The sequence below is a fragment of the Podarcis melisellensis genome, assembly GCF_964234715.1.
Source record: "Podarcis melisellensis genome assembly, chromosome: 8".
NCBI lineage: Eukaryota > Metazoa > Chordata > Lepidosauria > Squamata > Lacertidae > Podarcis > Podarcis melisellensis.
In genome coordinates, this window is record NC_138540.1 from 26,973,556 (window position 1) to 26,999,251 (window position 25,696).

Consider the following 25,696-nt stretch of genomic DNA (forward strand, 5'->3'; position numbering starts at 1 on the left):
CCTTGTCCCTAAACGTTGCAAGCCTGTTTAGCAGTAGCTGGTGATGACAAGAGAATCTTACTATGCTTGGTTCAGGTAAATTCATTCTGATTGGTCTGTGTGGCTGACAGCAGACTCTGATTGGCTGGAGATTCTCGTCAGTTGGGAGTTAAATGTCAGTTGGGCCCCATTTGCCCTCTACATTTAAACCATTTTAAACTGTCATGGCTTCACTCAAAGCATCATGGGAACTGCAGCTTGCGAAGGCTGCAGAGAGTTGTCAGAAGACCTATTCCCCTCACAGGGCTATAATTCTCAGAATGGTTTAAGGGTCAATCCCTCTTCCCAGGAAAACTCTGGGAATTGAAGCTCTGTGAAAGAGGGGGAAAGGGGTGTCCTAATAACTCTCTGCACTTTTATCAAACTTAACAGTTCTCGGGATTCTTTGGGGGAAGAAGCCGTGCCTGTTTAAAGTCACATTTTGGTGCTTTAAATGTATCATGCAGGTTGGGTCTTAAGAAAGAGTCCGTTGAATTTTGACTGTTGAGGGAAAAGGAGAGTCAATAAGAGGTGTGTGAAGAAAAGACAAGAGAAAGAAAGCTGAGGCATAAATACTATTGCCCAGTGTGTTATTAATACTCATTTGATGACAATGAAAGGAAGGAAGTTAGCTTGAGAGGCTGCCCTGTGTCAAGGTCTTCCTCTCACAAGAGGGTTTTTGAAGTTGACCAAACAGTCCAAACAGCCAGGAGTACAGTTTTACCCCAGGAGCTGGAGTGGGTGGTGGGCAAATTTGTATGTGGTGGGAATGTTTAAGGAATTTGGGATGAGGTGAAAGAGGCTGGGGTCAGCAACAGCAGCACTTCGTGAGTCTTCAGAAAGTGTCAGCAAGCACCTTTAAGACCCCTTTGCAAATATCCATATTTCCCTCAGGCACACAGCATTCCCCTTAAGAAGCCAGACATCTTAGTCAGGAGTTCATCCTGTCTCTAGTGTAAATGTCCACCTCACCCCTAAGCTGGCTATATCAGCTACTAGGAGGTTTTGAAAGCTGTTCTGAGTGTGTTGGTAGAAGTGGGAAATAAAAGCAGCACAGCTACCTAAACCTTTGTTTATTATACCAGCAAGGCTGAGGGAATTGGGTCCCCTGATAGTCAGCCGTAAAAGCAGAGCCTCCCAGTCCCTCAGAATAGCAAGGAGGGCTGACATAGAATCTTTTAAATGGTCAGGGAATATCGCCTGACCCCTGGCCTTTTTTGCTCTACTGAGGGCCGCATGCAGTGGACAGACCCCTTGCCCTCTTTTACACTCACATACATGCTAATAGACACCCATTCTTTCCTCCTATCCTTATTTATTTCAGGTGTTTCTATTCCAGGCCAGGTTCAAGGTTCTTCTGCTGATATACAACAGCCTGAGCAGCTTGGGCCCAGGGTGCCTTGAGGACTGTTTGAACCTTCATATATCCCAGCCTGATCACTGAGATTATCCAGGTGAGCACTGCTAGTTGCTCCCCCATCTTACAGAAGCCCAATGGGCATCAACCAAAAATTGGGAGTTTAAGTGCCCCAGGTTCCATGCTGTGGAATACTCTTCCAGCAGAGATTTGGCAACGACATTCTCACTTCCACCTTTTTCATGATTATTTTTTTTTAATGTTTAAACTACCTCTTGCATAGCTAGTCATTTTAATGATTGTTTTGTTTGCAGTGCTTTTGATACTGGATGGTTCACTCCCCTGGTGTGTGTTTTATGAAGCCTCACCTGCAGGTCATCCATGTGATGCAAGCAGTCCTCACTTTCTGTGCCGTCTCGGAAGGAGAGGAGCTCTGCGTCAGCCACCTCCCGCTCCGCCATCATCAGCACGCTCATCTGCTCCCGCGGATGGAGCCGCTGGGCCCCTGAGTCCTTCCCCAGCGCCAGCCCCTTGGGGCTGCCTGCCACCTGCATCGCAGGCACGCCAATATATGCCTCCTTTGGGCTCCACTTGGCCCCTGCCTGTGTGCCGGAGCCGTGGTAGCCAGCCACTTCGGAGACAAGCTCCCGCGCATAGTCCCGCACCCCATGCCTGGGGCTGATTGTCTCTGGGAGGGATTGCTTAGCACTGGAGCTTGGTTTCCGGGCACTCGGCTGCTCCAGGCTCAGGGCGGTGGAAAGAAGCTTCTCCTGCCGAGCAGAGAAGTAGTCGGGGTTTAGTTTGTGTTTTTTGGGCGCGGGGTACTCCTTCTGGCTCTCGCTGCTGTAGTAACTGGAGGGCTCGGACCGGGGCCGCCTCAGCTCTGGAACCAAACAGAAGACAAATGAGGATTCAGCCATGTGAATGTGCATGCGCACGTGCTGCTCCCATGAAATGTGCCCTGCGTTCACTCTGCCAAAGGAACCATGAGGCTGTGGAGGCCTGGCAAGCAAGTGCCCAAGGTGGGGAACAGCAGAGCACCTCTGCACCAGCTCTGTATGGAGACGCACGCAGGCCCTCTCCTTATGACAGAGGGGGCAGGCACCGTAGTTTCCCCACATATGTGAATAGAATCCCTGTGTAAAAGGACACATTTGGTGGACACTGTTGAGAGGGAGCAAAGCTGGTCTCTAAACTGGCCTCATCCTGAGTCTGTTTCTAGATCATAACAGGAAGGCAAGTGTCTAGTTGTGATAAACCAAGAGGACTCAATCACCTGCACTGGATGAACAGAACTCATTAAGCTGGGGTACATAGGGGGCCTTGTGCCCGTGTTCTGCTGTTGCACTGCCTCTTCCCTCCTCAGTACCAGATGTCAGGTGTAAAGTAACCATAGCTTCCCATTCCATATAAACCAGGAAACCATGGTTGCCAGGGCTGGCCCAAACCAGGTTCTGAAACCACAGTAGAAGTTTGTCTCAAAATCTGGTGTGCCCCTACCCTAGTAACCAGCATTTCCTGGTTTGGACAGAAAAGGAAATAATGGTTAACCCAGGAAGTCTTCATGGTGTGCAGCAAAAGCAGAAGAAAGAAGTAGATGGAGCCAGCAGGTAGAAGGTTTGTGCATAGCTCAGCTTATTGAGCCAGGATACTGATGTCCAAAGTTAGCCACTGTGTGATCGTCCTAAGTTTCTGGGAAACAAATGAAGGAGGAGGAGAATGGGCCAAACCTTTTCTCCAAGGAATGTGATGGAGGCCTTTCAAACAAAAACAACAACAACATCCTACCTGTATTGGAATTGGAAATCACGGTGACTCCCTTCTGGGGCTCCTGAGAGGCCACCATCTCACTGTGCCACTGGGCAATCCAGTTCTCACTGCTGGGTTCCTCATGCGAAGGACAGGGGATCCGGGGGGTTTGCCTGAGTTGGGCTTGCTCCTCCCGCTGCAGGTGCTCGAGGCACTCGGCCAGCTTCACGTGGCCCCGAGAACGAGCAATAGCCAAGGGGAGCCTCCCGAGGGAGTCGGGGATGGAGATAGCGCGGCGGTCCCACTTGTAAAGGACCACAGCTGCATCCATGTGGCCCAGCGCGCATGCCCACATCTGGAAGAAAAAAGAAGTTGGGTGGGCAAGGAAGAAAAGGAGAGGGGACTGTGGCAGAGTACAGGACCCACTCAAAGAACTATCTCTTTGTAGGATTGTCAAGTCTTGGTGTGTGCACTCCAGGATATAACAGCTCCATTGTTTCACATTCAAGTCTCTTGGAGTTGGACACAGCTAGCAAGCCTACTCCATCACATATGCTCAGGGAAAGGGAGTGGCATGTTAAGGATGCAAAACTTGTGCAATGATCCCAGTGGGTAACTCATGCCACCCTCTCCCTGGTTACCACAAGCTGCAAAGAAAAGTGACTTTGAGCACCTCGTGGGCAGGGTGTAGCTACTTACCAGCGGTGTGCAGGAGAAATGATCCACGTTCAAGGGGTCCACTTCCAGCTCTAGGTCGATGCTGTCAGCATGCTTGGTACTGGGGGCCCAAGAAGGAGAGTAGTCATTTGGGGCTGATTACTCAGGGGAGGGGGGAATTCTTCCCCCCCCCAATGTGGGTGGCAGCTCGACTGTGGTGCTTTTTTTTATTAAGTTACTTGCAAAAAAATTTGTACTTTTGAGTTACATATTGACGAGGGGGAAATAACAAACTAAACATCCTCCCTAGCACCCCCCTTTTACCCCACCTAAAGACATAGTTTAGATCTAAATAATAACAGTAAAGTTTGTATAAGCACTGGAGTGGAGAGAGTCCGAAGGTTGCTGATGTCAATATAAAGAAAAAATTTTTTTTACAGAAAGTGCCATTTCCCAAATTACACTGTACCATTTTAATACATTTAAACACTTTGCTTCTTTCCAATTTCTGGCTAGCAATGTTCTTGCTGCCATTTACTAAGTCTTAGTTCGTCTCTGCTGAATACACCTAAAAATGTTATTTCCAGTGGTTTCTTTCTTCTTCTTTTTTACAGGTTTTCCCCGTATTTTTGTTACTTCTACAAATATTTCACCCCAGAACTGGGCAACTTCGGCACTTTACCACCACATGTGTATGAAGGAACCATGAACTGGACTTCCCATGCAACAAGCAGCTGAGTAGGATTTTAGTGCTTTTTTTTAAAAGGCATTAAATGCCATTTTTGTATTATTTTCAAATAATTTTATTTTAGTCTTGCTGAATTTGTTTTGCAAAAGGGGTAGTCAACTAGTCACTTGAGGGCTTCAACAGCCCTTAAGGGGTTCCTACCAAGTACCCAGGATAGCCCTGAACCCCAGGAGCTGCCTCCTATGTAAGCAGCATAGCCAAGTGCCCACCCCCAGAACCTGCCCCTGCACCCCCCGGGTTCTTACCGCCATTTAAGGAGAGTCTGGATGAGGGTCGCATAGCCCTGGGCTGCTGCCAGGTGCAGGAGGGTCATCCCCCGGAAGGTCTTGGAGTGGATGAGGTGCTTGGATTTGGCCCAGCAGGCCCTGCTCATCATCTTCTCACACACAACCACTACACGGCTCTCAAAGCAATTCCCCAAGGTGGCTGCCCCCGAGATGCACTGCAAGGGAGAGATGCGCTGGGCTCAGGGGCTAGCTCTCAGGAGAGCAAGCCAAGCAGTGTGGGCAGAGAGGGAGCAGAGTCTAAGGTATTTAATGACAGCTTGAAGGGGGGAAGAGTCTGTCCTCAAACAGCTGGGGCTTGTTGGCTCTGTGCTATGAATGGGTCATGTCCCTCAAACATGGGAAAACACAAGGAAGTGCAAGTCTGAGCTTGTGAGAAAGGACCAGGCTGCCAGCTAGGACACTCCCTATGCTTGTCTTCAGGACCATTTCAGCCTTCCCCAAGAATACAGCTGGGAAGGGCCCAGGGAACTAATGCGGAAGATACTCTGGTTGTTGTTGTTTTGTTTTTAAACTGCCTATGCATTATTTTCCCTCTTCAGAATGAGCAACCAATTACACTAACTACAATATTAGTGGCTCTCATTTCTAAGCCTTTTAGCTTCTTTAATTTCCACATAGTAGCACATATCTCTCCTTACTCGTTGTCTTCAAGGGGCAATTGATAAACTGAAGAAGGTCCATAGCTCAGTGCTGAAGCAGCTGCTTTGCATGCAGAAGGTCCCTGGTTCAATCCCCAATGGCATCTCCAGGAAAAAACCCTCCCTGAAACTGTGGAGAGCCACCAACAGTCAAAACCGAGCTAAATGAAGCAATGGTCTGCTTTTTGCACCCAAAATGGACTGTGAATCTTCATGATCAACACTGAACATAGAAGATAAATAGGAAGTGCCTTTTGCTGAGTCTGACCATTGGTCCATCTAGCTCAGTACTGTCTACAGTGACTGGCAGCAACTCTCCAGGGTTTCAAGCAGGAGATATTTCCAGCCCCACCTTGGAGATATCATGGGAGATTGAGCCTAGAACCTTCAGCATGCAAAGGAGGGGCTCTACTACTGACCTACGGTGGGTGGTCCAGCATCATGGAGCACAAAGCCTCTACCTTAAATGTTCCCCTCCTCCCAGTCGGTACTGGTGGTTTTTTTGTTTTGCACCATCAGCAGCCACTTCAAAGTCAAGAGGGAGGAGGAAACCTCTCTAGAGTGGCACAAAAGTCTGAAGAGACTGCAAAAGTCTCTTGAATGTAAAGTACTCCTGTGGGGCACCCAGGAACACAGCCAGGGGGCTCAGCATGTACCTGTGCTTGGCTACCTCCATTGCCGCTGCCGTTGCCCCCACCACCACCTACGCCTTGCTTGTGCTGCTGCTGCTGGGACCCAGTCATTTCGGCCATCCTCCGCTCCATCTGCTCAAGTCGCTCCAGGATAGACATCCTGAACTGGTTCTCTGCGGCAACACAGGAGAGAAACAAAGAGAAAGAGTGTGAATCAGAGAGCTACTCCCATTCCTGACATGGGGAGCAAAAGCAAAAGGCAAATCATTGACAAAAGGGTCCCAAGTCTTGAGAAGTCTGTAACCACAAGGATGTATGTGGAGGAATCTGGGGGAATCAATATGTTAGCAATTCTTCTTCTGTTCTTTTGCATCACACTGTCCTGCTTCTGAGTGCATTCTTGGGTTTTCTCAACCACCCAAAACAGAATCAGCTTCTGTATTTAAACATTCTCAAAAAGAAAGCAATGCATGCCCAGGGTCTTTGGCCCTGTTGGCACCTTCCAATGGATAGACCCAACAACAGCTAGCAGGCATGTAGGCTGAATGAGCCCTCCAGGTTACAGGCGTTTATCTTTGGATACCAAGGCACTGAGGACAGCCAGCTTGCATCCTTCCAAAAGCCTTAGTGAAACAGTGAGGAACCTCAGGCCTGGGGGACTTATGCAGCCCTCTTGGTGCATCTGGCACCAGGAGGACCACATAAGTCTCTGCACAAGCCACACCCACCACCGACCCTACTCTGCACTTTCAGGATGCTTCTGCCCTTGAAATGTCACTATGCATCTTGCTTGCCCAGATTTCATGTAGAAACCGTTCGGTCAACCATGTTACTTTTGAGTCACTGACCCTGCTTCTCTCTCAGGTGGGGGAATAGTGAAGGAATTATATTTAGGGTACCAATGCCTTTGGAAGACCGACAATCAAATGCAGAATGCAGCTGCTGGATTGGTGGGTGAAGCAGCCCCAAGGGGCCAAGCATCACCAATCCTGAAAGCGCTGTCCTAAACAGCCGGGACCCAGGTAACGCCCCCTTCAAATATCAACCATCTCAAGCCCTACAATTGGTGCTGCCACTTCTGGTAGTTCTTCAACTGGCACTGACTAGCAACAGGGCCCCTTTGGTGGTGGTTCCCCATCTGTGGTCCTCCCTGGTGAGATACCTCTGTCTCTCTCTCTCTCTCTCTCTCTCTCTCTCTCAAAACTAACATTTAGGAGGAGTTTAAAAACATTTCTATTTGATAACTGAGAAATTCTGATTCCAGCAAGCTTGAAATTATTAGCTGTTCTTTTCAGATGTCCTTAATTGCTTTAAATGTTTTATCTTATTTTAAACTACACTGTTGTTTGTCTCCCTGGGATCTTGGTGGTGCTGGGGGACAGAAATATGACAAGCAAATAAATATAACCTAGTTGGCCATTCCCCTACCCCAGATTCTTCCAGGCATCACCCACATGTTTGAGGGCCTAATATCTGCAGCCTGGAGGGAAAGGACTTTGCTGTACAGCATAACTATAGAATGACAGAGCTGCAGGACATCTAGCACAACCTTGTACATGGCAGAGATCTGCAACTACAGCACCCATGACAGCACCCTAACAGGATAGATAGAGCCCATCACCCCCAGAGGCTGGCTGCCTTGCTTCCACAGTGGAACACCTTGTACCATGAGGGCATTCCTCCTTCCCATTTGCACCCTTGGCCTCTGGGCCTGCCCTCTGAAGCAAGGGAGAGAATCCATGTACTCTACTTTAGGTGATGGTCATCAAGTGATGAACCTGCCTGGGGGAAAACCAGCTCTCCCATGCCCCAGGATAAATCCAGCTGGGGACTGAGATCCCTGACACTGTCAGATTGGGGGGGGGGGTACGACACTCCCTCTCTTGGGATTTCGCTCCACTTCCAGGGTGGCAAACCAAGGCAGGCGGTTCCACAGGCCACCTCTTCCGGCTGAGTAGCCTATTTTTGGGGAGCACAGTTTGCAAAAATCACCCGCCCGCCATCTAGCTGTATACTAATCACACTATTGTCTAAAAAGCGGCCCCGAGGGTCAACCAGTTCAAGGAGGCCTGGCACTTCCTTGGAGCGGGGGACGGGGCAGGCTTCACCACTTTCTTGCTCCAAACGCTTTCTCTCCCCGTCCCCCGCATTTCAAAACAAGTTTTCTTACATTTCGGACGCCCCGAGGGAGAGGTCGCCGCCGCTGCTGGCGGTGGGCGATCGGGAGCCTGCTCCCGAAGTAGGGGATAGCGAGGAACTTCCGTGGGGGGCGGGGGAGAAGAGGGCGCGTTCCTTCCCCACGTGCGGCTGGGAACTTTACCCGCTCCCTGTCCGCGCCTGGCGCTCCCCCGGAGTCCGCTCCCACCTTCCGCGCGGGCCCCGCGGTGGCGCAAAAAAAGTGGGCAGGGCGGGAGCGAGGCGCACTTACCTGCCAGCCAGCTCGCCCGCCCGCCCGTGGGTCCCTTCGGACGCAGCCCGAGCGAGCGAGCGGCCGGCCAGCCCGCCGGGCTCTTTGGGCAGCCCTCCTTTTCCTTCCCCGCCTCTGCGCGGCCAATCCGCAGCGCGGAAAGTGACATCAGCCCCCGCTGCCGCCGGGGAGCGCCCGCTCGCCACACGCGCGCCGGAGCCAATGAGGAGCCGTCGGGGCAGCGCAACAGGTGCCCGGCCCGGGACGCCCCGCGCCGCCGCCGCCCACCTCGCCCGCGGAGCCCAGCCCAGCCTTGCCTGCACCGTCCGTCGCGGCCCCGCCATGCCCGGCCGGAGCGCACGAGAAGGAGGAGAAGGAGAATGCGCTCGCCCCGGAGAGCGAGCGACCTGGCCAGTCCCGCTCGCTCTTGCCGCCGCTCTGCGCCCGCAATGCAGCCGCCGGGGAGGGGGCGCTCCGCATTATGACAAAGCGCGGCTGGAGCCGCCTCCGCGCGGCAACGCCGCCCCCCTCCCGCCGGGCTGAGCCGCCCGCCTCGCCCCTTCGCCGGCCCTGGCTGGCTGTCAGCCGTCGCCCTCCAAGCTGCAAGTCGCTATGCCTTGCGCCGTTCTCCTCCCTTCTCCGCCGCGGGCTGAAAAGTGCCCCCCCCCCCACGGCTTGCCTTCGGGTTGCTCCTGCCGTCCCTGGATTCGGCCTCCCTGCTTCTCCTACTCCCCCCCCCCATCCCTGCGGGTGGGCTTTGGCGGGAGTCTCCTCCAAATCTTGTGCCGGGGCACCCGTGAAGCAAAGGGTCTGCGGCAAGGACGCATGGCTAAACTGGGGTGGGATCGACGTTGGGTCGGCCTTCCCTTGGGCAGGTCCCCTTCAGCGTCCGGAGCAGAGCCGGCAAGGCAATCCTCCCCCTTTTCCTAGATCAGATATACCTTCCTCTCCTCCCACCCCCAAATCACACGAGAGCCATTATTCCCTGCCTCCCCCTCCCGCATGCCGGTGCCCCGCTTAGCCAACCCAAGCCTGAGAAATGGCTTTGGGCATTCCTGCATTTCAGGGTGTGACACGCTCCCCATTTTGAAGGCTGCCTCAGGAGATGGGCTCTCCTTGGCTGGAGGTGGAACGGTCACCAGCTAAGGAGGCTGCTGTTGCAACTCCTGCACTGAGCCAGGCATCACGTGTCTCCAAGGTCCCTCCAAGTCTATAATACAACTTGTCTACATCATTCTTAAGAGTGTGGCACTCATACCTGGACACAGTCCTCCAGACCAGGTTGGACTACTGCTGAATAAATTAGAACTATTACTTCCCAGGACTTGGAAACTATGAGCCTATTCATGTTGCCTAAAATTATTTGCCTTTTTTTCTTTTTTTGCAGCCATATCACAGTGCTGGCTCATGTTCAGGTTGTAGCTGATTACAATTCTGAGATCCTTTTTGCATGTATTGCTGCCAAGGCAGGTCCCCCCCAAATGACAACAACAACAAAACCTCAGGGTGCACCTCACTAAATATAGAACTTTGCATTTGTTGCTGTAAATTTTTTTAATTAGTTTTGGCCCAGTTTCCTGTTCTCTCAAGGTCTGCGGTGATAGTAGTTCTCCCTCACAGTTTCGCATCATCTGCAAATGCTCATTGTGTTTTTGAGCAACCCTCACGCTTGCAAGGATAGTGGCCTAGCTCTTGCTAAGGCATTGCAGCTGTGCCTTATCAGATTACATGATTAAATGTACCTGAGGGATCCTTTGATTAACTGATCCTTCCCCAACAAAAAGAAATGTCTGCAGAAGGAGGTCAGAGCCCTTCTTCTCCTCAACAGTTTTCCACATGGAGGGTTTGTTGTTTTGGCATGCAGGGACATTTAGTCATTGTGGCTCCCCCATGAAACGTCTGGAGTGATGCAGCCCAGAGACAGCTCAGAGCCCCAAAGCAGAGCTGCTTTGCAGGAGCTGCACCTCCTCCCAGGTGTCTCTCTCCCCGGGCAGGTATTCCTCACTGCTAGTCGGGTTTCCTGGATTTGCTGGAAATGTTTGAAAAGAAAGCTCCCTGGACTGTCTTTTACGTGCCTTGCTGTTTGGCAGACTTTTATGGCTTTGATTCTTGTTGCATTTGAATGGTAATCATTTCCTACCCCACCACCACCCCTGTGCAAACGGAGCCAATAAAATTTGATTAGATGAAATCAGAATGGTGCCCTATCGTCTCCTGTAGGAGAAAAGGGATCTCTGTAGCACCCTCCATCTCTCCCACTCACATCTTTTAGCTTGGTGAGCCTCAGTTCCTCCAGGAAACCTGAGCAGTGCATTTTCATTATCCCCCATTTCACCCTGTAAGCTACAGAAAATCCAGGTTGCCTGAGTCAGCTGGAGGTAGAACTCTTTGAAGAGTCACCTGGGAACAATCTGGGTCAGCTTCCCCACCTCCAAGGAAATTAATAGACCGAGCCTCTGGCAGAGCATGGCTTTTTCCACAAAGGAACAGGTAGCAGGAGGAGCAGAGCCCCTGTCATCCTCCCACTCATTTGCACAGCCTTCCCCAAGCTGGTGCCTTCTAAATGTTTGGGCTGCAACCTTCCTCACATTCGCTAACCATTGGTCATGCTGGCTGTTGGGGTCGCTCTGAGTTGGAGGCCAGCATCAGTAATCTGGAGGGCACAAAGCTTTGGAAGGCTGGTGGATGTAGTGGCCCAGAAGAGGCACTGTTTTTGAAATCATGGAATCATGGAATTGTAGAGTTGGAAGGGACCACTCGGATCATCTAGTGCAACCCTCCTGCAATACAGGAATCTTCTGCCCAACATGGGGTTTGAACCCACAACCCTGAGATTAACAGTCTCATGTTCTGCCAACTGAGCTATCCTAGAACTTGTGGCATCCCTGTTACTGAAAGAGCACATCTGGGGCTGCAGAGTTCTGAAACACCCCAGAAACACTTGTGATTGCCCTTGCAGTCACTTCTGGTTCTATATACATCATTCTTAGATTCTGGGCTTGCTTTGGAAGGAGATTTATCACTTGGGAGTGCTCCAGAGTCACAGGGGCTGAGACCTGCTGGTGGATGGGCTGGTTAAGGTATCTTTTACAAGACAAAACTGAAGGCAAAAGCTCTACTTGCAAGGAAGGGATTCGCCAGCGATTAAGCCTGACACTTTCCCCATCTTCAGGAGACTGGAGCCCCCACTGCACAGTCTGACCTCCTGCCCCCAAGACCACCCACCACTCTGGAAGCTATGTTTGCATTTCTCACCATCCAGGGACAGCCAGTCGTGCTGAGAGGAAGGCAAGGGTGGCAGTGCCCGTGCTTTGTACTCAAAGACCACCGAGTTGGAGATGATCTGGTTGTTGAAGGCCACTTGCAGAGTGACGAGCCCCGTGTCATGAGCTGAAAGGCAAAGGGAGACGGTGGCTTTTAAGAAAGTGACCCCAACACATGGAAGCTTTCACTGGGCACCTGCAAAGCAGATCTTTCTCATTGTGTTGGGGACTGTGGTGACTCCCTCTCCTCCCCACCACCTGCCCTTTCTGGAAGCAGAGGCTGGCTCTCTGTCTGCTGCAAGGTGGTACGGTAAAGGTAAAGTACCCCCGGACAGTTAAGCATCAGGCCGAGGGAGTCTGCGTATGTTCGCAGACAGCTTTTCGGGTCATGTGGCCAGCATGACTATTTAAACAACAAACTGGACAATAGGACAACTTAAACAATGCAATAAAACTGGGACGGCAGCAGCAGATGGGGGAAAAAATCTATATGAAAAGCAACAGATCAGAAGACAGATCTACCGACAGGACAGTCAAATTGAACCACCATGCTCAGAGGCCGTGTACCTACAAATAACAGATGCTGGAAATGAATGGCGGGGAGGACTTCCGTACTCCTCCCCAACTCATAGGTTTCCAGGAACCTGGCATGCTGCGGTTGGAAGCCAAAGGCTTGAACTGGCCCCTGAAGGACCAGGTGCGCAGCCTGGGAGTCATTTTGGACTCACAGCTGTCCATGGAAGCACAGGTTAATTCTGTGTCCAGGGCAGCTGTCTACCAGCTCCACCTGGTACGCAGGCTGAGACCCTACCTGCCTGCCGACTGTCTTGCCAGAGTGGTGCATGCTCTAGTTATCTCCCGCTTGGACTACTGCTATGTGGGGTTCCCTTTGAAGGTGACCAGGAAATTGCAATTAATCCAGAATGCAGCAGCTAGACTGGTGACTGGGCGTGGCCGCCGGGACCACATAACACCAGTCCTGAAAGATCTTCATTGGCTCCCAGTACGTTTCCAAGCACAATTCAAAGTGTTGGTGCTGACCTTTAAAGCCCTAAACGGCCTCGGTCCTGTATACCTGAAGGAGCGTCTCCACCACCATCGTTCAGCCCGGACACTGAGATCCAGCGCCGAGGGCCTTCTGGTGGTTCCCTCATTGCGAGAAGTAAGGTTACAGGGAACCAGACAGAAGGCCTTCTGGGTAGTAGCACCCGCCCTGTGGAACGCCCTCCCATCAGATGTCAAGGAAATAAGCAGCTATCTTATTTTTAAAAGACATCTGAAGGCAGCCCTGTTTAGGGAAGTTTTTAATATTTAATGCTGTATTGTTTTTAGCACTCGATTGGGAGCAGCCCAGAGTGGCTGGGGAAACTCAACCAGGCTGGGGGGGGTATAAATATATTATTATTATTATTATTATTATTATTATTATTATTATTATTATTATTATGCAGAGTGGCTCCTGAGTTCTGAAGCAAGCATTACAAGTGTGAAAAGGTGCCCCAGCTCTATCTGATGCAATGCCTCCAGCAAAGTGGCTTTAAAACACACACACACACACACACTCCTGGATTTCTCACCTGGGCAATAACAGCGCAGCACCCCCGGCTGTATCAAGGAGGCCGGCACTGAGATCTGGTCAAACAGGCAGCTGTAGTTATTGCTGGCCTCCTGCCAGGGCCCTGTGATCAGCACCTTCACGCCCCCCTGCAGAGGAAAAAAGCAAGCAGAGCAGGGAATGGGGGTCAGGAGGAGTCAATCTTGGACCACTCTTGGCTGTCTCCTCTCGGTGGCTCCCTCCTCCTCCTGCCCCACAAAGCTACTGACATTTGCCACAGAGAGAGGAAATAAGAGCAGGAGTCATATGGGCATCAAGGGGTTCTCAGCCCTGGCGGCCAATGCCTGCTGCATGTGAGACAACCAAGACCAGGCAAGCAGGCAGGGTTCCATGGCGAGGTAGGAGGGCCTCCCCTATCCTTCAGTTGGGAACTGGAAGTGTGGAGCTGTGTGTGGTTCAAGGTGCTCAGCTGAGGCTTTGGACTACAACTCCCATCATCCCTAGCTGTCACGGCCATATTGCAGCCCAAAACATTGGAAAGGCACCACTCAGCAAAGGCTAGCTTAGTGGAAACCAGAGAACAACCATGTGCTGCTCCATCAGATACTGTCTTCCTTATTTCCTCCCACAAAGTCCTGTAACCAATGCCACCTAATAGACAGGAAGCTAAGTGTAAACAGGGCAGATGTGAGCTGGTATTCTACTAAGACCTATGCAGAGAGTAGACCCACTGAAATTAATAAACCTAAGTTGCTCGTGTCTGTTAATTTCAATGGGCCTACTCTGAGTAGAACTAGCATTGGACACCACCAGCAGGGGTTCAAATACCACCCCTGGCTTTAGTTGACTCTGTGGCCTAGAGAAGTCGCTTTTTGCCTCAGTTCTCCATCTGAAAGAATGGAAAATGCAGCAACCTATTATATGATGAATGTTATCAGGCATGTTCACCGCCCAGCTTTCTCCCCAGTAAGGATCTCAAAGCTTGTTGCTATTCTGCCTGAAGGAAAGCCCCTTGAAGGAAGCAGGAGAAATAAAAACCAATCCATCAATACTAGAACCACAACACAGGAGAGGGGCGTTCAGACTTCCTTTCCAAAGCCCTTCCAGAAGAAGGGAGCAGCTGCTGAAAAAGTCCCTCTCCCCTCGCCAGCAGCTCCTGAGTCAGGCTGAGATTCTCAGGGCCCAGCTAGACAGTACTCATGGTCTCCTGATTTTGCTAAAAAAATATAAAAGAGCCTGGAGGAGCAGCAACAGGGGAGGGTTATATTAACCCACTCTCCCCCCGCCTGTTTTTCAGAACAATATTGTGCCCCGACTCACCATGAGGAAAAGACACAAGGCATTTTCAGTGAGAAATGGCTTTGTGGGGAAAGCCACGGTAGCTTGCTGCAGCTGCTGCTTATTCTGCAAAGAAAACTGACCCTTGACTCTGAAGGGAGGACTTGTTTTAGCCTAAGTTGCATGGAAGAGGGAATCAAATGTAGGCTGGGGGAAGGAGAGGCCTCTGTCCCACTGCTGCCTCTGTCCAAGCAAGTAGGACAGGAAACATCTTCAGGTTGCAGAGCCGCCCTGCATTGGTTTCTGCCCAAGAGGAAATGCCACATTTGGGCAGGAGATCTAAAAACCTGAAGAGAAATCGAAATATGCTTCTCGTGTGCTGACCCCCAGTGGCAGAAAGGCAGGAAAACACTTTTCAAAAAAGCAATTTTACCAGCTTGGATTGGGCGGCCCTTGACACACACATTGTTAATACTTTTTAAATCTGCTTCTCTAAAGGGTCAAAAGTGTGGATGCTGTGAGCAGGTCTGGTTGCAGCACCTTGGCCAGTGCACATTTAGTGTCCAACCTGGGAGTCTTGGCGTGCAGTTGGAGAAAGGTAACACAGAAGGATGTGTTTCATGAAAGGCATCCCATCAAAACACAGGTACTTTGCTCTGGGGATGGACTGGTTAGGATGAATGGCCTTAGGAAACAGGGCAGAAATGTTCACCCATTCAGTGAACATCTGCCCACTCTGGTTTGGTTTTGTGATGTCACCATGTGGCTAAAGCTGATTGGTTGCGTGGCACTGCCAGGAGGCCAGCTCTCTAACTGCCTTTCATCCAAGGTGCAATTTGCACTCTTCTGCCCGAACAAATGTTCTACACAGGTGAGCGGGTAGCAGGGCAGCATTCTGGCCGGTTCAAAATATTTCTAGGCTGAAGCTGGCAACTGTGTCACTCACCTAAAAGGTAAAGGTAAAGGACCATTAGGTCCAGTCATGAACGACTCTGGGGTTGCAGTGCTCATCTCGCTTTATTGGCCAAGGGAGCCGGCGTACAGCTTCTGGGTCATGTGGCCAGCATGACTGAGCCGCTTCTGGTGAACCAGAGCAGCGCACAGAAACGCCGTTTACCTTCCCGCCAGAGCGGTACCTATTTATCTACTTGCACTTTGACATGCTTTCGAACTGCTAGGTAGGTTGGCAGGAGCAGGGACCGAACAATGGGAGCTCACCCCGTTGCGGGGATTCGAACCGCTAACCTTCTGATCGGCAAGTCCTAGGCTCTGTGGTTTAACCCAAGGTGCCACCTGCGTCCCTCACCTACCTACTCCCAATAACCCCAATCTCTCTCTCAGCCTGAAACAGGGAGGGACAGAGGCCTTGGTGGGAATGAGACTGTAATGTCTATTGGAAAGAAGAATATAGGAACACCAGAGGAGCCCAGCTACAGCTCAATCAGGTCTTAGGGACCCAATGAGCCCAGAATCCTGTTGTCACAGTGGTCAACCAGATGTTTCTTCTGGGAAGCCCACAAGCAGGACACCAGCACAACAGCAACAGCACCCTCCCTACTTGTGGCTCCCAGGACTGGCATTCAGAGGCATACAACCTCTGACAGCAGAAGCTCCCTCTCCTTTGCATGCTGTGGTTTCAGTTTTCCTTCCTTTCCAACTTCCCTGGAGCACAGATGGGTAGAGAGGTAGAGAGGTGGGGCCCTCCCCTCCTTGGCAGGCCAAATGATCTCATTTCCAAAACCCAGGACTCCCCCCCCCCAGCCGCAACTCACTGGAACTCAGTTCTGGCATCTCTCAGGCGGGCGCCATTGCCATTCTAAGAGAACAAGGGAGGTGTTCATCATGGTGAGTTCCTGCGCCTCTTTTTCTAGAAAAAATAGCACTGCCAAAAACCCACCAAGGGCTGAAAAGCCAAACAGCTCACCTCTGGATAAGACCACTCCGGCGAGTAATCCGTCACCATGAAAAGGCGCCCACTCTGCTGGAGCATGCCCAGGGTGCCCTGAGCAGCAGCGGCTGCTGCTGCCGCCGACACCACCTCAGTCACGTGCATGTAGGCCAGAGTGCTGGCCCCGTTCTCTGTGCTGCTGCTGAGGTGCAGGCTGGCTTGCTGGGGGCTGCAGCAGGGGATACACATCTCTGCCTGGCTGTAGGAGGCCCGGTTGGCGTCCTCCTGCTGGGACAGCCCACTGCTCTCGCCTGATACCAGCTGGTGCCCATAGATGGTGTTGCTCCCACCTTCCACCGAGATGAAATCATTGATCAGGTCAGAGAACTGGTTGCTAAAGGAGATGTCAAAGTGGTCCAAGCTCAGCTCCATGTTGGAGGAGTTGTTCAAACCCGGGTGGGCTACTGGGTAGAGGCCTTGCACCATGTTCCCTTGGAGGATGGGGAGGCTGTTCCCATTCCGCAAGCTGCCCCCGTTGGTCTCGGGCTGCATGTAGTGCTCTGTCCCACCACAGGCCTGGAGCTCCCCCGTCTTCAGCAGGTTCTCGTTCCCATCCGCCTGCGGAGAGGTCTCCATTGGGACCTCGCCTTCGGCCGACATAGCCTGGAAGTTTGCCTGGAACTGCATGAGCTGGAGCGAAGAGGTGGACTCGATGCGAGCTTCCACCGTGCCGTTGCAGTTGGAAGTACTCTGGGAGGAAGCCTCCGTCTTCACGTTGGGGAGCCCTAAAGGGTTGACAAAGGAACTGCTTGCATCGTTCAGGTTGTTGTGGCTGTTTTGCTCCAGAGGCAGAGGTTTGCTGGCATCCTGCAGGAAGAAACTGGGGGAAGGGGTCTGGTGGACGTGGGGGCTCTGGACCGCTTGGTTGAAACCAGAGGAGTAATCCTTGTTGGAATCGATTGCGCTAAAGTCCATTTGTTCCAAGGTGGTACTGGGGCTGAGGCCTCCGCCGGACGGGAGCAAACTGGAACCGGTCGTAAGGGTGAGCGAGTTGGACGAGGAAGAGGAGGAGAATGCTTCTTTCGACATCTGTTGCTCAAAGGACGTGTCCTCCGTCTTAATCTCCTTGGTGAGGGCTGCGCTGAAGTTGAACCCGCGCTCTGTCGTGGGTGACTGCCTGATGTTGGGGCCCAGGCAATCTGCCTTGGGGCCTCCTCCTCCATACGTCTGCCCCTGCTTGGGATTGTTAAGGAAGCAGTCCGGGTCGAAATTCATCGTGGTTTCTGGGATCTTCCGGCCACTGTCGAGAGTGGTGGAGAGCACCAGCTCTTCGGAGACGCTGGCGGGCAGCATGGACAGGCCCTCTGAGCTGCTGGCGGTGGGGAAGGTGAACTTGTGGCCATCCGAGCTCACGGCCAGGACCAGCCCTTGGGCAGCTGCGTCCGAGGAGAGGAGGTGCTGATTGGGACCCGCGGTGGGTGACATTGTGTAGACGGCCTCGCTGGTCACATCCGACATGAAGACCGTGGCGCTCTGCGACAGGTTGCCCATCACTGAGGCAACGGCCATGCTGGAGACCCCGGTGACAGCCGGGCTGTCCGCCACATCGGGGTCACTGTTCAACCCACTGCTGATGGACACGGGGGAGTTCTGCGTGGTGTCGGGGACTTCCACCTGATTGGTCGAGGAGACCTCTGTGCTGTTCTGATGCAGCAGGACCGGCTTGGCCACTTTGCCATTCCTTTTCTCCCGGCTGGAGGACTTGCCATGGCTGTGCTCGTTCTTCCCTTCGGAGACATCGTTGTTCTGCACCTCAGAGTGGGCGCTGTACCCGCCTGACCTGGGCTCGACCTTTGGTGAGATGATGCGGTGTTTGGCACTGTTGCACTTGTGGTGCACACTGCTACCTGCGCCTGTCCCAAGCAGAAACAGAAGGTTAATCGTGGACTGGAACACAAGCCAGCTGGTCCTTATGCCAGACGTTTCTCTGTATTACTTTCTAATGCAGAGGGATGGCTGGGACTGAACAGCTGAAGCCTTAGAGCAAGATCAAGATGGGCAAAAACACCATGAAATGATCAACCTGTTGGGGGATTCAGAGCTTCAGCCTGAACATGTTTTGCCTAGAGCTGGATTTGTGCCTCTTGGACTTAGAAGTGGACCAGAGGGAACTCATATGAGACTATACTACGAGGCATCCTGTCTTTGTTGGTTGAAGGAATGGATGACATTAGAGAATTCACATATTCTAGACTTAGAAGGTCATGATAATATTTTTGGTTGGCATGCTTATTTATGGTATGAAGAGATGAAAGTACATAAAGGATTTACAAATCATATAATTAGGAAAAAATTCTATAGAGTATGGGATAAATACAAACATTTATTAAAGGTAAAAACACCACTTTGGCTCTCACCGTTGGAAGCTATAGCAGTAAAGAAAATAATATGATAGAAGGGTGGACAACTTATAGAAATTTATTAGAACAAGAGGGAGAAGAGTATAAATTAAAAGAATTTAAGGAACCACGGAAAGAAGAGGAAGGAAGTCAAGTTTTGGAATGTTAAAATGACTGTAAAATTATTGACATGTATAAATCTGAAAATCATAAAAAAGATTCATATTTTAGGTTAAAATGCATTCAAAAGTAAGCATTTTAGAATAAAATGTGTACAAAACATATATTTTAAGATAAAATATACAAAATTAATGCAATTCTTTGTGTGATTATTTAAAAGAGGTTTGTAGTCTGAAGAAGAAACAAGACAGAATGTATGTATGGAATTTGGGGCACATACAGAATGTCCCCTTTTATTGGTGGGGTGAGGATTCAGCCGTATCCTGGCAAGTGCAGGCCGTGCAACTATAGTCAATTTCCAGCTCTTGAACAGACCTGTTTTCTCAAAAGACTGGACCTTTTGCACTAAGCAAAGTGACCAGCAAATACGCTGGGAAGCGAAGGATAATACTTCCTTTGACAAAATAATGTGACCTCCCCACCAGCAATTCAGGCTGAATGCTCAGGAAAGGGGCAAACTGGAAGTTACCTACCCAAGTTGCCTAGAAATCGGCTGATCTGTCCACATCTCATGTCTGCCGTCTCTCTAATGTAGGGTCCTGTTTAAGGTATTATGGCTAAGAGCTCTTCAACCCTCCTGCCCCATAGGGACATGGGGAGTGCAGGCAGGACTGGCCCAAGACATTTTGACACTTGAAATGAACTACAAAATGGTGTTCCCCTCTCCACCAGGGAAGAAGGGGAAAGTGAAGCTTGACATCAGGAACAAAGGAGGAATAATGGTCTACACCAGAATCTGCTGCCCCTGTGGATTCTGCCACCTGAGGCAGTTGCTTCACTTTATCTCAGGTGTGGGCTGGGCCTGAGCACAGGAAGCTGCCTTATACAGAGTCAGAGCATTGGTCCATCCATGTCAGTGTTGTCTACATGGTCTGGCAGTGGCTCTTCAAGTTTTTAAAGCAGAGGACCTTCCTAGCCCTGTGAGCCTCCTGCATGCAAAGCAGGTACCTTGCTTCCCCCTCAACCTATATCCCACCCTGATTCTGCCCTCCCACAAATCCAGCACTTTGTGGCATTCCAAAACCAGGAGAGTGCAAAACGTTTTTGCCCTGCAAGCTCCTGCTCCTCACCCAAGTTGCCAGTGCAGAGGCAATTGTGCGTCCGAGGCTGTGGTTTGGTCTGGTGGCTGTCCAGGATCTGCTGCACCAGCTGCTCCACAGAGAAGCCCGAACTGCTGTTCCCATTGCTGCATGTCCACTTGATGCCGTGAACTGGGGAAAGAGAGAGAGAGAGAAAGGCAAGAGGTGAGGTGGAAGCAGCAGCAGCAGCCGACAACTAGCAGTTGTCCTGGCAGATCCTTTGCTCTGAAGGATCTTTGGTTGGGGATAGACTGTGCGGAACCACATGCTTCATCACCTCATTTCCCATTAAGGTAATTAGAGTTGGGAGTGAGGGGATGCCCCCTTTCCCCTTTCATGTTTCTCTAAGGGGCTTTGCCCTGCTTCCCACTCCTCCTTTGCTGGAATAACTCCTAAAATAAATCCCAGGACAGGAGTGTACACCCTTTGCCAAAGATTCAACTCCCTTCAGCTTCTTTACATTTCCTCCACCCCTCTGTGTACCAACCTATGGAAATATTTACAGGGGCAATTCTTTCTTTCTTTTTCTTCTGTGCCCCCCACCCTGCAAAAGTGCTCTTGGCATGAATGTGCGCATGGTTTCCTGCAGGTGACCTTTCTGTGTTTCAGCCATGCACACAAGTGCAGAGAAGCAACCTCTGCCCAAAGAGCATCTTGGTGGAATCAGGTCACACTGAAGCAGCTCTTGTGCAAGGTTTTCATGTCAGTAATGCAAATGTGTGTGTGTGTGTGATGCATTGAAGGCTGTGGTGATGTGTGCATGCATGGCCCTTTGCGCACCACCTGAAAATAAAAAAGAGAACTAGAGAGGATTCCTGGTCCTTCAGTTCAACTTTGGAACCAAAACAAGGAGAGTTTCAGATGCCTCCCTTGTTTTAGTTGCAGCCCTGCTTAGATAAACAGGCAAGAGGCAGAGACTTGCAGATGAGGAGGAAAACTATCTGTCTTCAACTGGGGCATATTAGGCGTTGGGCCAGAAAGGAAAGAAGTCCCGGAAAGAGAAGGTGTGTTTTGAGAGAAAAGAAGATGACACTGAAGTGGCAGGAGAGAAGGAGCTGTAGATGGGCAGATAGCAGAACAAAAGTTGAAAACAAAAGGAAGCAAATTTTTAAAGACTCTTCAGCATTAGGCTCCAGTCATGACATCATATGCACTAGCCAATAGGTACCACACCTGTCCTTCAAACAAATCTGTGAAATATGTCTTTGCTTCCTGCCAACCTAGCAGTTCGAAAGCACACAGTGCAAGTAGATAAATAGGTACCACTCCAGCAGGAAGGTAAACGGTGTTTCCGTGCACTGCTCTGGTTTGCCAGAAGCGGCTTAGTCATGCTGGTTACATGACCCGGAAGCTGTATGCCGGCTCCCTCGGCCAGTAAAGTGAGATGAGCACTGCAACCCCAGAGTCCTCCGTGACTGGACCTAACGGTCAGGGGTCCTTTTACCTTTAAGCTTTGCATAGCCTGTGTGCAAATAGTTCAGAGCCAATATTTAATCAATGGCTGGCCTGAGGGATCACTGCCTCCGGCACAACTTTGCAGGGGCTCTGGAATCCTTGGGCTTGCGATAGCTTCTGGGCTGAGTGCAAAGGTGTGGCGTCACAGATTCGAGAGCTATGTTTCCCTTGCAGTGCACGTACGGTTCTGCGTCCTGCTGTTGACGGAATCATAAAGTTGGAAGAGACCCTTTTTTGCTGCTCAAGAAGGTACGACGGTGTTTTGTGAGGTGATGGGGGGAAACCCTTGCAAGGCCTCTTCAATTTGGCTCTGAGTCTGTACAGAATAGGGAGAGGTTTCTCCACTGGTCCATCCCAAGCTCTCTGAAGAATAACAATGCCGGCCTTCAACTTTGCTGGGTTTTGGCCACAAATCCTGTCCCCGCACCCCACCTTTCCCTCACTGGGTCACTAAGGTAGGTTGCTGTTCCTTCTCCTCCAAATGAGCTTCTTTTTCTGCTGCTGCTCCCCCTTCTGTTGTGAAGGTTATACGATGAAAACCCACTGAAGGGTGACAGATTGCAAGGAGAGAATTTCAGGATGCTTAATGTAAATTACCGACTGTCTTGGCACATCCAATATGCAGATTGTCTCGCTTTCCTTGCGCAGCGCAACCCCCCCGGCTTTTTAAAGAAAACCTCCTCTGAGCCAGTGAGTTGTTAGCACTGAATATAAAATACTATCAAGATGGCTTTTAACATGTCACGCTCGGCTTCCTGACACATAATGAATCAGTGGGAAGGGGTGGGGGCGAAGAGAGCATTATGAAGGGAAGGTTAATAAAACAGCCCATTGCCACCTCCCTCCCGGAAAGGCTGGAAGATCAAAACTGCTTGGAGAGCACACCAGATCTCATTGGAGTTTGGGTAGAGAGATGAATAAATAGCGAAACAGAAGCATCCGCCTGGATCCTTTGCTGTCACTTGAGGTTCAGGTGGCCTCAGTGGCCCAGAGTGCCTTCTATCAGCTTCAGCTGGTGGCCCAGCTATGCCCCTACCTGGCATCTATCTGAAGGCAGCCCTGTTTAGGGAAGTTTTTAATGTTTTATCGTGTTGGGAGCCGCATAGAGTGGCTGAGGAAACCCAGCCAGATGGGCGGGGTATTAATATCATCATCATCATCATCTTTCACACAGATCCATTTCACCTATGCACAGCCATGCATACAACTATCCCTCCGTCTCTCTCACACACTCACAAAATATAAAACCACAAAATATATAATCAAAATAAAAACAACAACCCAATATCCCTCCAACCCCCCCAACTACATTTTAAAAGGGCATAGGATATCAGCTGGGGAGAAAGACATTTCTGTGCTACACACATATATACGACTGCAGTAGCATCTACAACAGCCCTGTAAAGTAGGGCAGCATTTTTTATCATCTCGGGCTGATGCTGAGGGAATATTGTTCTCATTGTTCCTTGCTCTGGGATTGAAAATAATCAATATAGACCTGGTTACAACTGTTTGGAAATGAAATGAAATAAAGGCTTACTTAAAACTCCCTGACCTTCAAACCAGGACTTTGTGGCTTACCCCATGACCCTTATGTAGCCATTCCTGTCCTTATGACTTCCATGGAAATATAAAACCACACATGTGAGAAGCAGGGCCAGAGCTCAGCTGTAGACTATGAGTTTTGCATGAAAAGGTCCCAGGTTCATCCCCTGGCATACCCGCTCAGGGAGGGCTGGGGAGAAACCCCTGTTCGAAATCCTAGGCCATGGGTAGGCAAACTAAGGCCCGGGGGCCGGATCTGGCTCAATCGCCTTCTAAATCTGGCCCGCGGACGGTCCGGGAATCAGCGTGTTTTTACATGAGTACAGTGGTACCTCAGGTTAAGTACTTAATTCATTCTGGAGGTCCGTTCTTAACCTGAAACTGTTCTTAACCTGAAGCACCACTTTAGCTAATGGGGCCTCCTGCTGCTGCTGCGCCACTGGAGCACAATTTCTGTTCTCATCCTGAAGCAAAGTTCTTAACCTGAAGCACTATTTCTGGGTTAGCGGAGTCTGTAACTTGAAGCGTCTGTAACCTGAAGCTTATGTAACCTGAGGTACCACTGTAGAATGTGTCCTTTTATTTAAAATGTATCCCTGGGTTATTTGAATTAAAATGCATCTCTGGGTTATTTGTGGGGCATAGGAATTGGTTCATTTTTCTTCTTCAAAATATAGTACGGCCCCCCACAAGGTCTGAGGGACAGTGGACCGGCCCCCTGCTGAAAAAGTTTGCTAACCCCTGTCCTAGGCAGCCACTGCTGGTCAGAAGTTGGAGGGGCTGCTGGTCGCAGTCTAAAGCAGCTTCCCCCATTTCTCCTGTGTTCTTACATTTCCAAGAAAAAAAGTACTACCCAGCCTCCAAAGCCCCTCACTGTGGACACACAACAGCCGGGGTCTCCTTGGCGACTGCCCATTTGAAAAAGTAGCATGTGCCTTTTCATTCCAGACTCCCCACAAGTTTTAACTGACAGAAATAAAGGGATCACTTCTGGTTTTTCTCCACTGGATTAAACTTTAATTAGACTTCTCTTTTCATACCTCCCAACACCTACACAATAACAACTTTCAAATCCTGGCATGAGGTGTCTCCCACCCTTTTGTGGGTTGTGAAAACCCACCTGGATGTGCATTGCTGAGCGAGCAGACTTGAAACAATGTCCCTGTTTGGGGTTCCTTTGGCAAGCCTTTCTTTTTCCAGCAACTGCTGCTCATTCCAAGATCTCCTTAGAAACCCGGCGGAGTCTGTCATTTGCTCCTTAATTGCAGCTGCGGGTCAAGCAAGGCAGAGCATTTTCTTTTAACTACAAAAAGGCAATTAGCAGTGTAGCTGCCTCTTTGTGAAGGTCTGGGACCTGCGGCTATAACTGCATCCCGTTCGTCTCCCAAACCAAGTGCCTAAAGAGATTGCCCTTTCTGAGCCATGTGGTGCTAAGCCGAAAGCATTCGGCTTCACCAGGGTTAATCATGGAGCTCTGAGAAAGTAACTGGTGGGGACCAGGGACGGGAAGAAAGTCATCCTATCCATTTATCGCAGTGGACTGACCCAATTCAACCTGCTTGGAATGAAACGATCCCTTGGATTACACACTTCTCGAATGCAGGGTATAGCTCTGGTCTCCAAAAGGGGCACACAAATAACTATCGATCTATCTACAAAAGCTTTGCGTTAGGGGAGAATGCACCGAAAACAATGGGAATAGGCTGCACTTTACAGGAAGAAGGCTTCCATAACATGCAGATATTTTGAGTGTCAGAGAGGCAGGGAGGGAGGGAGGGAGGGAGGGAGGGAGGGAGGGAGGGAGAGAGAGAGAGAGAGAGAGAGAGAGAGAGAGAGAGAGAGAGAGAGAGAGAGAGAGAGAGAAACAAGCCTCTGGTGGAACGCCAGGTCCATCTCCAGAAGGGGCTGCAGTTATTAAACAGTAAATTCCAAAAAATGGTCTGATAGTGCAGAAAAGATACTACAAATGTTAAGGGATAGTAGAAGAACTAGAAGCTTGCCGTTTCCTTACATTTACAGGCCTCTCCCCATTTATGTGCATTCGACCCGCACACGACTGCGTATATATGCGCTGAGAAATAATGAAGTAAATTGACTTAAACTGCAAAAAGGTGTGAAAAAGGCAAAAACGGCCAGAAAAACCACAAAAACGTGGCAAAAAGAGAGGGAAAATGGCCACAGCAAAGCAATGTAGGGTATTGGTCTACCTTTAAATCACAGCCAGGCACTTACAGGGGACTGGTCTACCTGCCTTGTTTCCACATCGTCTTCCAGCAATGAGGAAGACAGTCACCATTGCCACCATTCATGCCAGTCTGGAAAATGCTGCTGGTTTTTAAAAGGGGTTTCTGAGGGTTTCCAGAGGTTTAGAGGGCGCTGACAGGTTTTTAGATGGTGTTCCCTACTCTGCACACTTTCACTTAAACACACGGCACCCAGAAACAAATCCCCATGAAAGTGGGGGAGATGCCTGTATTTCGAAGTTCTACTTTCAGGACCAAGTGAAAAACTCAAGCAGTCCCTACTCCTTATTAAAGTTTCATAGCTGATTTGCACTGCAA

General features: G+C 50.4%; 1 protein-coding gene and 1 long non-coding RNA gene across 6 annotated transcripts in view; one reads left to right on the forward strand and one right to left on the reverse strand.

Annotated features, from left to right (window-relative positions):
• Positions 1 to 25,696, reverse strand: part of CAMTA1 (calmodulin binding transcription activator 1) — a 682,851-nt gene that overhangs the window by 27,264 nt on the left and 629,891 nt on the right. For all 3 annotated transcript variants that reach the window (XM_081923407.1, XM_081923408.1, XM_081923406.1), the window contains exons 7-15: positions 20,127 to 20,267; positions 16,514 to 18,390; positions 13,334 to 13,460; positions 11,749 to 11,883; positions 6,111 to 6,259; positions 4,775 to 4,971; positions 3,824 to 3,902; positions 3,164 to 3,479; positions 1,744 to 2,258 (exon numbers count right to left, since the gene is read on the reverse strand). In XM_081923407.1, coding sequence (XP_081779533.1) covers positions 1,744 to 2,258; positions 3,164 to 3,479; positions 3,824 to 3,902; positions 4,775 to 4,971; positions 6,111 to 6,259; positions 11,749 to 11,883; positions 13,334 to 13,460; positions 16,514 to 18,390; positions 20,127 to 20,267 — 3,536 coding nt within the window. The remainder of the gene's footprint in view (positions 1 to 1,743; positions 2,259 to 3,163; positions 3,480 to 3,823; positions 3,903 to 4,774; positions 4,972 to 6,110; positions 6,260 to 11,748; positions 11,884 to 13,333; positions 13,461 to 16,513; positions 18,391 to 20,126; positions 20,268 to 25,696) is intronic.
• On the forward strand, positions 164 to 4,592 carry LOC309376998. Of its 3 annotated transcripts, none has more exons than XR_014171343.1 (3): positions 164 to 862; positions 1,343 to 1,472; positions 4,396 to 4,592. It is a non-coding gene; the product is annotated as an uncharacterized lncRNA (long non-coding RNA). The 3 variants fall into 3 exon arrangements; XR_014171344.1 differs by having other exon boundaries at positions 164 to 603; XR_014171345.1 differs by having other exon boundaries at positions 165 to 549; positions 4,396 to 4,590.